Here is a 15367-nt window from a genome sequence, read left to right on the forward strand (position 1 = left end):
CCCTCATATCGGCCTCGGCCCATTTAGAGCCCGGCGGGGGGATCTTCGGCACTTTAGGATATGTAACATTTATTCCCGAGCATGCGGTGATATGAAGATGCAAATGCACTGTGGTTTGAGTTTTCATTCGGCTTATGAGATCGCACTGTATGTGCCATTTGATTTGCCACGCTTATGTTCTTCGCCGACGGCTCTCACCTGAGACTAGCTCCTTCTAAGAGGAATGCTACGGGGGGTATCAGGACAGAGTCACTATGGCATCTGACATTGCATCCAACAAGTGCCGCTGAAGATACATTCGGATCGCGCCGAGCCAGCTTGATGCTAGCGGCGATAGCTTCGTCTCAAGGTCCCCAGATTTCACAATGATGGGATTGGGCTTTAAATTGATGCGAGATAGAAGTTTACTAAGCCTAAGTCACGGACGTCGCAGACTCTTTTATGATATAGACTATTCCCAGCAATTGAAGACTTTTTCGAGGCAAAAGGGGCACCGGAAAGAGCGGAGAAACAACAAATTGTCACACGCAACTAAGCGCAATCACTTCTATTTCATGGCAGGAGATTCAACAAGAGGGCATATACTACGTCGGGGAACAGGTCTATATGGACGATGGACGCCGAGAACTAGATTAAGCATGGCGGATCATCCTTCAGGCAATGGGATATGAAAGTTGCCCAATTGCCCGCGATGCCTCCTGTGTTTTGCATTCTTGTGTGTGTGAGACTTGGCGAGGAATAGTGGAATGTGTTTTCCGATGGTCTCGCGTGAACGGCATATCAGTCAATTGTGACGACGGCTCAGCTCATGTGGCTTGAGACACGCGCGGCTTTTCTGCACCTTGGATCCGTTTACATGTGATCTTCAAGTCTTCAGTTATAATTCGAATCCCGCCCTTCTCTCACTCAGCTAGGGAGCTTGGCCGCAAAGGGATCTTTTCAATATTCAACATTTTCTGGAATCCTGACGAGATCCATCATCATGCCCTCCTGCAAGCCGCCGGACGCGTTTGCCGATGGAGGAACTGCTGTGACAGCTTGCGCTCATAGCTCGGATGCCAGAGAATTTCATCGGAAGCGAATCGTCATCTGCTGTGACGGGACTTGGAATGACTCGTATGACTGCTTCCACCTCGCGTCATGACACCCAGACTTGGATTGAATTGTCGCTGATCACCTTCTGAAGCAACGCCGAAGGGGGAATCCAGACCAATGTTGGACGTCTCGCAACCGTAGTTGCTCATAAGTGTTGCAATGGCATGCCCCAAGTGGTCTATTATCACAGGGGAGCAGGGACAGAACAGTCCCTCACCGCAAGAGCTCTCGGTGGGCTTTTCGGACAAGGCGTAGTGGCAGTGAGTTGAGAATCACATTTGGGATCTAGCTTTATGTATTGATCATGTTCCAGGATATTGCAGATGCTTACCGTTTCGTCTGCGAGAACTACAACTACGGAGATGAGCTCATCTTCACTGGATTTTCCCGTGGCGCCTTTACGGCCCGATCTGTCGCTAACATGGTTTGCATGTTGGGATTGCTCAATAGCTTCGGGCTGGACAATTTTGCGGCCATTTTCAAGGACTATCAGAACTTTTCGAACTGGCTTTCAAGTGGTAAGAAAAATGACAGGACAGGGGAATGGAAGTTCACCACCACGTTTGACCGAAGTCAGCATCTGTTGTGCTTTAACCTCGAAAATTCGCATCGCCTTTACAGGATGGACGAATATTCCAGTGCCAACCCTGACTGGATAGAGGACAGGAAGACATCAGAACAGGATATCGACTTATTGCGGCAGAGGTGGTTCAAAGAACTTCTCCTTGCAGGTGCCAGGTATGGCCTTCAAGGGATGGCTGACTTCTACGCAACGTTGTTGTTTCGCGTATGTCATTCCCCCCTGCATTGACTAACAGACACATGCTAACCTGTTTCTTCCCTCAGTACAAGATGATTGTTTGCGAAGAGAAAGACTATAGGAATGGTTCAACACTTGGGGAAATTTTGAAAAGCATTAATGATCCTTGGGTGCCTGGGGAAATCGAGGTTAAGGCTGTTGGTGAGTACATGATGTGCTCCGCGTTGCACAGGCCAGAGCTAACATGGTCCGCCAATGCAGGAGTTTGGGACACAGTTGGAAGTCTTGGAATGCCATACAGCCTCTCGAAGATGGGCCGTAGCGAAGACGAGGTTCGTGCAATCCTCGTTATACTTGCGGGCTGCAAGCCCTTTTCACCACTGTGATTAGTACGTCGAAACTGACGGAGCCGATAGATTCGATTTGGGAGCCAAGATGTCCACGAACGCATTCAACATGCGTTCCACGCATTGGCTTTGGACGAGTACCGAAAGCCGTTCAAGCCGACTTTGTAGAGTAGGGATATCAGCAACAAAAACACGCACCTTCGCCAAGTCTGGTTTCCCGGTAGCCATAGCGATGTGGGCGGAGGACTAGCGAATCAGCAAATGGCCACGATCGCTTTTGCTTGTAAGACGATACAAGAACAGCACATCTTTGTGCATAGCTGACATAAGTGCCATAGGGATGGCCGACCAATTGAGCTCCGTAGGGGTTGAGTTTAATCCTGAGGAAATGACAAGAATCTTCCGCACAGTCGATCTTGAAGTCGAGCCTCGCTCTTGGGCGCTTGGACACATCAGCTCAGCCGAATTTTGGACTAAGCTCGCTGACAAGACAGTCGGGAAGCTTGTACACTTTGGCGAAGCTGCGCATCGAGAGCCCGGCTTATGTACAGAGGACAACAGTCCACTGAAAAGCCGGCTCAAGAACACCAACGAATTAGTCCACCCATCGGTTCGAGTGCGTTACCTTTATAAAGGCCTTGGCCTAGACGACAAAGGTGAATGGAAGTGCGACGCTCTTTCGTCAAGCCATTACATTCTTGAAAAGTCAGAAGCGTCTCGCGATGATTGGGTTAGGAGGCCGGACCAGTCGTACCTTTCCACCCATCGAACCCTGAGTGGAAACGTTTCCTCCATTCACGGTGGGACTAACATTAACTTCGTGAATAATGTGGACAATGCACGACCTCACTCTGTCGTAGCAAAACAGCTGCCTTTCGAGAGCGATCTTCACATGAGCGATATGAATATAGGCACATGGCGCTCGGATATGCCTTACTGTGGTCTGCCGAACGATGAAGGGTGGCAGTCTCGGCAGGTAGGAGAAGACCAGGTAACACGAGACGGAGAGCTGATGAACGACGGCAATGTTAGAAGCCGTAAAAAGGGAGACAACATACCGCAAAATGACCAACAGCGACCTGTGGAAAATCCGGCGGACAGATGGGCCTGGGTCAGATCACCGCCGAAATCGAAAGGTGCGCCATCTGACGTACGAATCGTACTCCATGAGGAGCGAATCGGCCTCTGGGAGCGTCAGTACATGAGGGTCAATCAGGAGAATATGCTTAGGGAAGACCAGTGGAAGCGGAAACGAAACCCCGGTAGCGGGCCTCTGGACAGTCTCGCCGCAACCGCTTCGGGCCTAATCAGTCGTGCCGTACAGGCTGGGAAGAAGACATTTGAAGCGGGCTATAAAGCCGCAGAAACGGTCGTCACACTTCCTCCGAAGCTTTACACGACTTCGGTAGGACGTTTGTCGCTTGCTGTGAGCTCAACTACAAGCATGATTATGTGGGGGGCTGTGAAACCAAAGGAGGATGTCATGAGAACGTTGAAGGGGCCGCCTGCAAACGTCGATCCGGGCAAATACGTGTGGGAAGACATTGTCGCATGGCAGCATGGAGACCTCAGAGTACGCCGCTGATAATGGAGGTCAGGATCAAAATGCTTGACGGATGGAGGAAATCGTGATTTAGCTCGTCTTCCAATTGCGTTTACCCCCCAGATTGGCTTCAATTGAAATTTATGGGGTCCTCTATGTCTGCAGTACTTAAGAAGCACTTGAATTTCAGTCCTCCCGTGCGCCGGCGTCTTCTGCATAGCAATTTTTGGTTTTTTGCGAAAAGCCTACAGGTCTACAACAAGTGACGGGAATATGATCAAATCTGCTCAACGCAGTCGTTGTTGAATTGATACTGGGTTCCGATAGCGTGGGCAACAAGGCCTGCCTAAAACAGCCACGGGACATGCACAAGAGAAGATGACTGATTCCCGTGACGCAGAGCTCTCCCATCTTAACCAAAAATCCAGGATAATCAGCATTTCCTGCATCAGATGTAGAGGTTTGAATAATCCCCGGGCGAAGGGAGATTGTTCATGTTGTTCATGACAAGTCATCCGTCGGCAATTCAATCTCGGAGCCATCCAACAATCCGTCAGTCCTCGCAATGGCCCCGCGCAATCCGTAGGAATGAACACACACTTGAAATGTCGTTGCACGGGCCCATCAAGTCGGCACCATGCCGACGGGTTCATCAGACCGCTAGATCCCGAAGTAGTATCGCTGAAACCTACCCTGCAGTCCTCAGAGCTTCCAGATGCGACCGCCCAGCCAATACGAGACCGAGGAATACTAATATCCCCATACCAAGAGACGAAAATGCGATGCCAGCCGCGGCGGGAAGGACATGGAGGGTGTGTCCGCTCTGGGGTCTAAGCCCAGCGTCACATGGGGTTTCAGGGCGGCGGCCGACAGTCGAAGCAGTATCAGTCAGCTCCTTCTTAGCTGTCGGCAACCATGTGCGGGACGTGGTTTGCTGGCTCTGCCATTTTGCCCACTTGGGTGATGGGATGACGGTTGAAAATTGCATCCGTGCTTGATAATCTTAGATCTTCTTGGCTCCCCTGTCCCATATTAGCTCGTTCGTTGGTGTTGGGCGAGCCGGCCGCGGCGTAGGGGCCCCATGGTGCCGCTGCAGGCAAACGAGTCGGCCGCTCCTGTATGCGGGGAATCCTGGGGTGGGATCTGTCGATTGTGGACTGCGGCCCGGCCACGAGGCCTCGGCCGAGGAACTTTAATATGGTACGGCCAAGGAGGTGCGTCTCGGTAGTTGTGAGAATTGCCATGCGCCCGAGGGGGAATCTGATGACCCTTGGATGACTTTATCGAGATGAGGTCGTCTGATGATTCTGATGATTCGCGTATAAGACTGAGATCCCCGGGCGGAATGTTCTTGAACGTTTCTGGACCATGCTTCGAGAACACCACATCGGGTTCACTTGGAGCTTTTCAGCATCGACGCTCTCCGGTTGTATAATTCGCAATGGCTCCTAGCCGCATCGACGACTCTCCCGAGAGTCATCCGTCTTTGGATACGGCCTACGGGCTAACCGCATCATGGCCTATAGCTTACGATTTAGCTGGCTCAAACCTGCCATGTCGTCTTGAGGGAGAAATTGGCGATCTCGTGGTGTTGGGAGAGATCCCAAAGCAAATCGACGGCACGTTCTACCGGGTCATGACTGATCCATTCGTCCCTCCGCACCCTGGCAACGTCCCTCTCGACGGCGATGGCAATATCTCAGCATTCCGCATCCGTGACGGCAGGGTGGACATGAAGATGCGCTACGTCGAAACGGAGCGCTACAAGCTAGAGCGGAAAGCCAACAAGGCTCTGTTCGGCCTCTATCGCAACCCGTACACGCACCACCCCTGCGTGCGCGCGGCCGTGGACTCGACGGCCAACACCAACCTCGTGTTGTGGGCAAACCACTTTCTCGCGCTGAAAGAGGGCGGTCTGCCCTACTCCGTCGACCCTCATACACTGGATACCATCAAGTATGATCCGTTTGGGCCGCAGGTCAAGGCGAAGACCTTCACGGCGCACCCCAAGGTGGATCCATACACCGACGAACTAGTTGTTTACGGCTACGAGGCCAAGGGCCTCGCGTCTCTTGATATCGTCATCTACTCTCTTGATAGCCAAGGGGTCAAGCATGACGAGCAGTGGATCAAGTCACCATGGTGCGCGCCAATTCACGACTGCGCTATCACACCTAACTGGATCATCCTGGTCCTCTGGTGCTTCGACGCAAGCGTAGAGCGCATGAAGAAGGGAGGGCACCACTGGGCCTGGGACTACGACAAGCCGGCGACCTTCATCGTTGCCCCGCGCCGGAGCACCACGCCGCTCCCGCCCGGCTGGAGCCCCGGAGAGTACAGAGTGTACCCGTGGAAGAACTGCATGCTCATCCACACGGGCGGTGCATGGGAGAGCGAAGACGGGTCCAAGGTCTTCCTGGAGACATCGCGCGTGCACGACAACGGCTTCCCCTTCTTCCCGACCGACGACGGCAGACTGCCAGCCCCCGACGCAGCATCCGACTACGTCCGCTGGACGTTGGATCTCTCGCAGCCGAGCAATACCCAGGTCGCGGACCCGGAGATCGTTCTAGATCTTCCAGCCGAGTTCCCCCGCCTCGACGAGAGGTTTCTGTCCAAGCAGTATAAGCACGTCTTCATCAACGTCCACATCAGCAAGGATGAGAACGGCAAGCCGCAGACGGTACATAACGGGCTGAACGGCTTGGCGATGCTGAACTTGGAGACCAAGCAGACGAAGTACTTTTACGCCGGGTTCGAGTCTCACATCCAAGAGCCCATCTTCATTCCGCGGAGTGACGATGCCCCCGAAGGAGACGGGTGGGTGATGGCAATGGTGGAGCGGAGGGGCGCGAACAGGAACGAGATTGTGGTGCTAGATACGAGAGACTTCGAGAAGCCTATTGCTCTCATTCAGCTGCCTTTCCATGTGAAGTCTCAGGTCCATGGAAACTGGGTCGATCAGAGACGGTTGAAGGGTTGGAAGAAGCTGGCGAAGGATGTTGAGGTTGAGCCCATTAGTGGACAGGGAGCATTGGAGCCTCTGTAGGGCGAGAGATTGAGAGGAAGATTACCATGGTGCCTTGTGTGTAGGAGAAAACCAGCATTTACTAGCCGTAAGCATTACATATTGTCCCTAACCGTATCATATCACAACTCGGGGGAGTGAGTGTGCTAACTATTTCAGCTCAGACTATTACAATAAATTCGCTGTCAGGAAGACATGTCATATCGCGTTGACGTGACGTGACAACACACAACATCACTTATCCCCTCACCTCACAGACATTGTCGGCTTTAACACCAACTGGAGGAATAGACCAGGAAAACACTGGCCGGTGCGGGAGTTGATACAACGAAGCATGTTTGGGGGGTATCGCTTTGTATTCAAACACCACGCTAAGCATAGTTGACATCCAGTCTCACGTACGAAGCATCAATAGCCCAGTCAGCTGGTTGCAAAAGAGGTGCATTAAGATCTCTGTACCCAGCAGACATGGACCACTTCCCTCCGCACCCATTCCATCCACAACCGACATCCCCTCTCCTCCACACACATCCATCGCACTCCTTCTTCAACCAGCAACACCCTCGCTTACGGCATCGCAACCCAGCTTCCGGCAGCGAGCACGATACTGGCACACACGATCGCGATGACGGGGCCGGTCGTGAGCGGGTCCGGGACGGGGATGTTGGACAGCTGCAGGACGGTGCGCTGGGTGAAGTTGCGCTCGGCCTCGACAAGGGCGAGGGCGGTCAGGTTGCCGCAGGCGGTATTGAGGGCCTGGTCCATGATGACGGTGGGCAGCTTCGCGATGGCGGTGTCGAGGACCTCGGCGTTGTACTGGTTGCCGTTGGGCGAGGCCGCGAAGAAGGTGGCGCGGTACGTGCTGTTGGCGCCGACGGTGGAGAGGTTGGCGATGCGCGAGTACTCGGCGCACGACATGATGGTCGAGGGCGGGTTCGCGGCGACGGGCGCGGCCTGGCGGACGACGACGGCGAGGCCGGGAGCCTGGTTCGGGTTGGCGATGGCGTTGGCGAGGGCCGTGGCCGCCAGGAGGAGCTGAGCGAGGAAGTAGGCGTGCATCTTGACTGGATTTTCTTTCTCTTGTCTTCCTTCTCTGGGTGTCTCGAGGAGCTCGTCGGGTGGGATATATTACGTCGGAGTAGGTAGGTGATGGATGGGACGATGTCGTAACGAGAGGACTGCCACTGAACAATGCACCCCAAAGCTTAAAAGTGGCCGGCCACTGGAGAATAGTAAAATGAATGGAACAAGAAAGAAAGAATAACCCACGACAAAAAAAGGTTAAACGGAAAGGAAGGTTGTGTCAATCAGAATGGAGGGAGAGAGCAGCGGGCAGCAGACAGCACGCAGACGGGGCGCCAGGAACGGCTGCGTCGTTATATGTGCCATGATTGGAGTTCCTGGTTGTCAGTGCAAGGGGTTGAAGCGTCTGAGACGAGATGACACATTTGGGACCTCAGATCAGACGGTCTGGTGTCTTGGGTGAAGCCACACCAGCGAGAGCTAGACGCCATCTGACGGGACGATCTAGTTGGCTAGCTTCGTTCTGCTGAAGATTATTGCTGTCTCAAAGAGGAAGACTCATCTCTTGATTCTAAAAGTTGGAGTCGAAGACGTAGAATTGAGTCGAAATAAACTCGCATCATCGGTGACAACGCCATGCAACTGCAGGAAAATAGGGGCACGAAACCTGGGCAACACTGCAGCAAATGCCGTCTGACCGATTTTACCGCTGCACAGACCAATCATCGCCTGGATTGAAATGTGGTCCGGCTGTGGCCCCCTCCTGTTTGATCCTCCTCTGGCTCGACGGTCGTTGTTTTTGGTCGCCACTAGCATGACGAGCCCACGGTATCGAACCAGTCGGGCCACATGTCAGGCTGTGAAGAACCGTAATCATCAAAGCTTTTTCTGTTTACCAAGTGCTCCTGTCATGCTTTCTGAATCAGTTGAGGCGGTGACAGCCCGCGACTCCTGTGAACCAAAGAGTCTTAAGACAACCAAGACACGAGCCTGGCACATGACCGGGGTGGCTAGGGCCACAGCTAATCGGGCGCCATCAAGCTCTAGCGTCGCGGGAGTGGGAAGCCTTTTTAAATTATTCTTCTGTTCGTTATTCATTCGTATGGCCAGTGATTGGCGGTGGTGGTATCTTGCTGCGGTATGTACGGATATTGCGGAAAATGACCGCGGCGCAAACCTCGGAACCTCGGCGCCTATCGTGAATCACGCCCTCCTCCCTCCTCTCTCATCATCACATCACGTCTCCCCTCCCCCCTGTGTCAGCCCAGCCTGCATCGCAGCGTCAACCGCCCTCGCCGCCCTCCTCTTCCCTCCATCCTTCGGCACCGGCTTCTGCATCTTCGCCGCCCCCAGCCCGCCCAGACTCAGCGGCGCGACCTCGATCGGGGGCACGCCGCACTTGATGGCCATGCTCTTGAAGAACCCGCCGACCGGCCGCAGCTCGTCCTGGAAGACGGCAACGTTCGTGAAGCCCTCGCACTTGTACCCGCGGAACAGCTGCGCCTCGCACCCGTCCGCCTTGTTCGCCATGAAGACGCCGCACTGCGCGGTGCCCGGCAGGTCGTAGCACTGCCCGTTACGCTCCGTGAACTGCGCCATCTTGGACGCCGTCTTGGGCAGCTCCATGTCGACCAGCTGCGCGCCGCTGCGGCACGTCTTGACGCCGGGCGAGCTGCCGTAGAGCTGCACCGTGATCGGGATGGGCGGCTTGTTGTCTTGTTGTGGCGCGCCCGGGGCGGTCGTGTTTGGCTGTGTGATGTCGACCTGGCCGGCTGTCGCGATGGGTTTCGGGGGCGACGGCGGAGACGGCGGGGGGTCTTCGCGGTCCATGATTCGAGGTTGAGGCATCGCGAGGGCTGAGGAGGCGAGCCAGGCGGCCACGTAGGCGGCTCTGAGGACCGCGTGTGATGCTATTCGCATATTTGATGATGGAGTTTTTTTTTGACAATCTCGAATTTCGATGTTTTGCGGAGACTATACAGAGCCGTCAACTATTGTCAACGCCAACTCGAACTTTTCCCGCTTTGATGGCGGCGGCGGCGTGTCATGGGATGAAGAGACGGGAACGCCAAGCTGCATCAGCCGTGTTTCAGGGCGACTCCGTAAGTGAGATGCACGGATACTCTCTTGAAACACCCCGAAAAGAGCCTCACAAGATCAACTAAACCTGAATATAGTCAAGAGAATTAGATAAATGATGGAATTAGAAGAGGTAATAATACTCTGGTATTATCCGATCCTGGCCGTTGAGGCCGGCATATGCAGCAATCGACAACAGCAACAGCAACATCAACATCAACATGACTCTGGTAGTTATCTCCGTCTAAAAGAATCCAACCAATGTTTCCCACGAAACACAACCAATGGCGCCCGCACGCGCTCATCACCGACTCGTACATCATGAATCGTCTTCAACTCTAACCTTCTAACCGCTCTTCAGCACAGAGTTCGCAGGCGACACCTCGCTCTTCTGCTCCGCGTTCGAGATGGCGCTCTCCACCGCTGCAGCCACATCAATGTGGAAGAACGGCCTGTTCATGCCCTGCAGCGCCGCCAGCTTACCGTCCCCGCGTCCAGCCACCGGCGCGACGCCGTCATTGACGTTCTTGCTGCTCGGCGAGATCGTGTCCTCCTCGTCGCGGCTGCGCTGCGACGTGACGCGCGGCGCCTGGTTGGAAGCCGAGTCCACCGGCGCGAAGCTGAAGATGGGCTTCCACCGGTTGAGCGTCTCGTCCTTGACGGACGGGTAGCCGAAGCCGGCCGCCGCGAGAGCGCGACGCGTCCAGCGGTTGTTGACGTTGGCAAAGTGCCACTCGACGACCTCGGGCTCCGCGTAGTGGTCGAGCTGGTTGCGCACGTCGACGAGGCTCTGCACGGAGGTGACGTCCATATTGTTGACGGCGGAGCAGTCGAGGACGATGGCGCGCAGGATCGGGCGGGTGTCTTCCATGTCGATCTTGGCTCCGCGGCGGGGGCCAGGGTCGTTCCAGGGGCGGTCCTATGACACATTAGCTGTCTGCTTGAAAGAGAAATTTTCCATGGAGATGGTAACTTACGCCGAGCTTCTCGTAGCGGTCGAGGATCGTACGGCGAGAGTGCTTCATGATGAACTCGGTGAGGCCGTCCATGTAGTGGGCCGCGTTGGTGTAGTTGAAGCCCTCGCCGAAACGGTACACAAAGACGCCGGGAAAGGGGGTCTCCACGTCGACGATGGGGTTTGACGCGTCGTCCTTCAAGAGAGGGACGTAGGCCTCACGGGAAGGCAGGTCGATGGCCTCGCCGCGATCGTTGAAGGGCACGCCCTTGCCTGCGGTGTCCTTGCTCGCGCGGTAGACTCTGACGCGACCGAGGAAGCGGCCCTTGGCCTTGGCCAGGCGGACCAGCAACAGCGCCGCGGAAGCGCACATGGTGAGGTAGATACCCTTCTCGATATCGGTAAAGATGGTGAGGATGACGCCGCCGAAGAAGATGAAGACTTCGAGGGGCGAGACCTCCCAGAACTGGTAGACCACCTTGGGCGGCGTGATGAGATCGCCAACGGCGTGAATAATGAGACCTGCCAGACTGGCCATGGGGATATAGAAGAACACCGACGTGAGAGCATACAGCGCCAGAAGGACGATGACGGCGGTAAAGATACCAGCCAGCGGCGTGCGGACACCGGCCTTCGACTTGATGGCCGTCCGGGAGAAGGATCCCGTGGCAGGGTACGCGCCCAAAAAGGGTCCGAACAGGTTCGTGAAGCCCACAGCCACCAATTCCTGCGACGGGTTGATGACATAGTTGTTGATTCGTCCAAAGGACTTGGAAATAGCAATGTGCTCAATGATAAGCACGATAATGGTCACCGGCAAGTCGGGCGCCACGGCCGAGAGAAGCTCCGTGTCGATCTTCGGCGCCCCGGCGTGCTGGAAGCCGCTAGGCACCTTGCCAAGAATCTTGAACTTGGCCTTCTTGGCGTCCCAGTTGACGTTGCGGTTGACAAGCCAGCTGATGAGCACATACAACAAGATCACAAACGCCATGCGCAGCGTCGACATGAAGAACCAGAACTTCTTACGGTGCGGCTGGCGGTCCGACATGGTGTTGCACACGAAGCGGATCGCGTACAGCAGGAACAGCGCCGTCAGGCCCATGGCCGCGTCGAGCTTCGCGCGCGGCAGCGCCTTGAGCGTGTCGATGATGACCATGTACGTCGCGCCGCGTGTGTTGACGCCGCTGATACCGAGGAGCGCAGGCACCTGGCCGGCGGCGATGGAGATGGCGGCGCCCGTCATGAAGGAGGTGATGGCGACGAGCGGGATGAACTCGACGATCCAGCCGAGCCGGACGAGGCCGATGCCGAGGAGCACCGCGCCCGAGATGATGGCGAGCGCCTGCGCGATCTGCGGCGCTTCGTACTGCGGGTGGGTGTCTTGAACGCGGAGGACGATGTTGCCAACGAGCTGGGACATGACGGCGACGGTGCCGATGGTGATGTCCTTGGAGGTCGCGAAGGCCCAGTAGAGCAGGAAGCCGACGAAGGAGGTGTAGAGGCCGTACTCGGGGCTCAATTGGGCGAGGATGGCGTAAGCCATGCCCTGCGGGATGACCACGAAACCGACCGTGACACCTTTCACGAGACCTCGTCAGCCATGGGGATTTCTCTCGGCGTGTGGGGTAGAGAAGGGAGGGCAGCGTGAAGGGTCCCTCGTGAGACCCTGCGCCGCCAAGCTTCTTTCTTGTGTAACACACATCAGGATGGGGAGAATCAAGATCCAACGTACCAGCGATGATATCTCCAAGCAGCCATGTGGCGTTGTAGTGGAAGATCCACTGCCAGAAGGGGAAGAGGGACTTGATGTAGGCGAGCGTCCCCGGGATCGTGGGCCGGTGAGCCTCGATGAACTCAGCGACGGTCGGCTCTCTCTCCTCGTATTGTTCGACGTCGTTGAAGGAGGCGGCGGCGGACTGGACGGCCTCTCTCGGCTCGTTGCGGTACCGGGCATCGACATCGATGCCGAGGCCCTTGGCCAGGACACGTCCGGCGTTCGGCATGGCGGGCGGCGGTGGGCTTTTCTGATATGCCTCCGTGAATTGAAGTTTTCAATGGCCCAAAAGGTCCAATCCTGTGCTCGTCGCTTCAAAGAATCGACAGGCTGAGCGATTGAACCCGAGAAGGATCAGTCAAAGAGAAACGAGGAGGACCTGACCGGAACAGGGACAGCCCAGACGAGATTGTGCGGCGGCAGAACAGGGAAACTTATACTGCCTGGTATGCGGCAACATACGAGAGCTACCCGTGATGATGTATTCCCCCTCTTGGACGTAGATGCTTGGCCGCGTCGCCAAGAAGCGTGGCTTCGGATCGTCCTGGTCTCGCCAAGGACTCGATTGGAGCCCTGTGATGTTGCGCTCCCACATGCCGCCCGGGGTGTGCGAATCCTATTTTCTGACGACATTATCAATCTCTATTGTGCAGGCATGGGTGTTGACACCCTTCGTCTCGTTCCTTTTCTCTATCGTCAAGCCAGATGATCTCCCGTCGTAAAGCTATTTGTCCAGCTGCGTGAGAAAGAAACATCCAGTGCTGGATTCCAGTGTTTTGGGATGGCCCATGTTTGGAGTAGCATCAATGGTTCTAGTGCGTCTGGCGTCTGGCCCGGGGGAGGAGGCAACGAAGAGACGGCGGGGCGGACGGACACTCACCCCCGTGGGCTGACCGAAAAAGGGTCCTGTTGATTTGTTGGAAAAGTGTAAATGTGATATGTACTCTGTGTTTAGGTACTTTGCTGTGGAATGGCCGTGTCTGGCTTCATGGGGCAGAGGTCCTGCTCGTCCCGGGTTAGTTTAATTCCGCCCTCTCCGGCGGCCGGCGGCCGGGGTGGTCCTGACTCTGCACCTTAGGACGTGGGGGCGGCGGGAGAGCTGTCAGAAAAGCAATTCCGCCGTCTAATTCAGCGTCTGCGCCGGGCACACCTTGAAATGGCATGTGCCGCCTGTATACATGCCCGTGCCGTCTTTTGGGCGGCCAACACGCGGGTTCGCATACAGAACACATAGCTTGCTTGATACACTGCACATGTGCAGGTGACATTCCAGTTCGACAGAAGAGCTACCTTCCCTGCATCAAAAGTCTTCACGATCGGCATCGTCTGTCCTGAGTGGTCGATCGTGAGTGAGGCGAGAAGCACGGCAGATAGCGCCTGGGGCTGATCGGTAGACGCGAGGTTAATGGCGTTCCAGACCAACAAAGATGTCTAACCTCGCGGGATGTCTGGGACGTTGGAACAAGACTGGCCCGGCATGTTGGGATGGGTGGTCTAGGTACTAACTAGTCGACGGCCGAAAGAAACTACCGAAACCTGAACGTACATATGAGCAAGATACTTGAGGTTGGTTCAGCTTCTCCGCGGCACGCGCTCACCATGTATTCAAACACACTCATATGTCGTCCATACATGCTTGTTGCGCCTTCGCCTTTCCACCCAAACTGTCGGGGATGAACTCCTCTCATTAAGCTTAAATGCTAGATGGCTATTCGGTTACAGCTGTCATGCCCATCCGCGATGCCTTGTGCAGCATAGTCGCTGTTCCATGCGACCCAGAGCGCTGCCGGATACCCGAGAAGCGCAACAGAAGCACACGAAGAATGTCACTCTTCTGATGATCTCGACTCTGAGTTGCGGCCCCCCCAGATCATCCACAGGTCTTGCCCCCTCCTTCCCACAGAGCGAAACAGGCGAACCAGGACACCAGCAGGCAAAAGCTGAGCTAGCTAAACAAAAGGCTGGTCCCTGTCTCATCTTGGTTCTTTGGTGCATTCCCTGGGCACTGGGCGAAGGGGAGGACATGGGGGAAAAGAAGCGCATTTGGCCCGTGGTGTGGTGTTGGAGAGCGAAAAAGATTGGGTCCGGGAAGCATATTGGACGATGGTGTCGAGCACGCCATTCTTGGCGCAAATGAGACCAACACTGCAGGATCCCTCCCTCCAGAAATCGGGGAAAGGATCGCACCCGCGCCAAACAAACACTGAAAAAATACATGAGTCTTTTCGACTCTTTTCGGGGAGTATCCCTCTTTCTGGGTAGGGTCCCTTGGCATTCTCGTCAAGACCCGGGCGCCAGGGGATCGCCAATGGTTGCAGAGGTTTTTGACATGACTGTCAATTTGGTGTTTGCTTGGCACACGATCTCGCCATCACTCCCCAGCAATGCCAGCTTTCTCAAAGCACCCCAAAGTCTCTGCGCCCGCGCCCAGACGCCATGATCTCGCCTTTTGTGAAGGGGGCGTCGATGCTTGAGTTGCGGCCTGTTGAGCTTGGTGTTGCTTGTTCAGTCTCGGCATCGCGGGAGGAACTCAGCCAAGCCTGCGTTAGACTTTGAGGCGAAAGTTTTCTGTCCGAGGTGCCATCCGATGACGGGCTGTTGGTATTCTTGGTGTTTCTTGGGTTCTCTCCACAAGGAAGAAATTCTCACGCGATGTGAGAGGGGGAGCGGAGGCGAAAAAATGGGCTGGAGCTGAAGACTGGAGGCGAGAATCGCAGCTTGGTCAAGGACGGACTTGTCTCGGAAGTCATTTTGGTGACGAGT

At 55.4% G+C, this 15367-nt stretch overlaps 5 protein-coding genes across 5 annotated transcripts; 2 read left to right on the forward strand and 3 right to left on the reverse strand.

The window, feature by feature from the left end:
• Nucleotides 1-982: 982 nt before the first annotated feature.
• Nucleotides 983-2370, forward strand: CGGC5_v009955 (Uncharacterized protein; the record flags this gene model as incomplete). Its single annotated transcript, XM_066152241.1, has 7 exons — nt 983-1116; nt 1187-1355; nt 1409-1613; nt 1755-1882; nt 1942-2056; nt 2117-2187; nt 2272-2370. 7 exons carry the CDS (start codon nt 983-985, stop codon nt 2368-2370), a joined length of 921 nt encoding a protein of 306 aa, XP_066008399.1.
• Nucleotides 2371-5186: 2816 nt separating this feature from the next.
• LSDX1-3 (Lignostilbene-alpha,beta-dioxygenase isozyme I) lies at nt 5187-6794 on the forward strand (the record flags this gene model as incomplete). The annotated part of the gene is made up of 1 exon (XM_032037708.1): nt 5187-6794. One exon carries the CDS (start codon nt 5187-5189, stop codon nt 6792-6794), a length of 1608 nt encoding a protein of 535 aa, XP_031883522.1.
• Nucleotides 6795-7340: 546 nt separating this feature from the next.
• CGGC5_v009957 (uncharacterized protein) lies at nt 7341-7832 on the reverse strand (the record flags this gene model as incomplete). Its single annotated transcript, XM_032037707.1, has 1 exon — nt 7341-7832. The coding sequence occupies one exon, from the start codon at nt 7830-7832 to the stop codon at nt 7341-7343; it is 492 nt and encodes a 163-aa protein (XP_031883521.1).
• Nucleotides 7833-9032: 1200 nt separating this feature from the next.
• On the reverse strand, nt 9033-9716 carry CGGC5_v009958 (uncharacterized protein; the record flags this gene model as incomplete). The annotated part of the gene is made up of 1 exon (XM_032037705.1): nt 9033-9716. One exon carries the CDS (start codon nt 9714-9716, stop codon nt 9033-9035), a length of 684 nt encoding a protein of 227 aa, XP_031883623.1.
• Nucleotides 9717-10221: 505 nt separating this feature from the next.
• On the reverse strand, nt 10222-12833 carry CGGC5_v009959 (Sulfate permease 2; the record flags this gene model as incomplete). Its single annotated transcript, XM_032037704.1, has 3 exons — nt 10222-10794; nt 10853-12408; nt 12563-12833. 3 exons carry the CDS (start codon nt 12831-12833, stop codon nt 10222-10224), a joined length of 2400 nt encoding a protein of 799 aa, XP_031883624.1.
• Between the last annotated feature and the right edge of the window lie 2534 nt (nt 12834-15367).

Source organism: Colletotrichum fructicola (assembly GCF_000319635.2).
Source record: "Colletotrichum fructicola Nara gc5 chromosome Unknown KSG_Nara_v1_contig05, whole genome shotgun sequence".
Taxonomy (NCBI): Eukaryota; Fungi; Ascomycota; class Sordariomycetes; order Glomerellales; family Glomerellaceae; genus Colletotrichum; species Colletotrichum fructicola.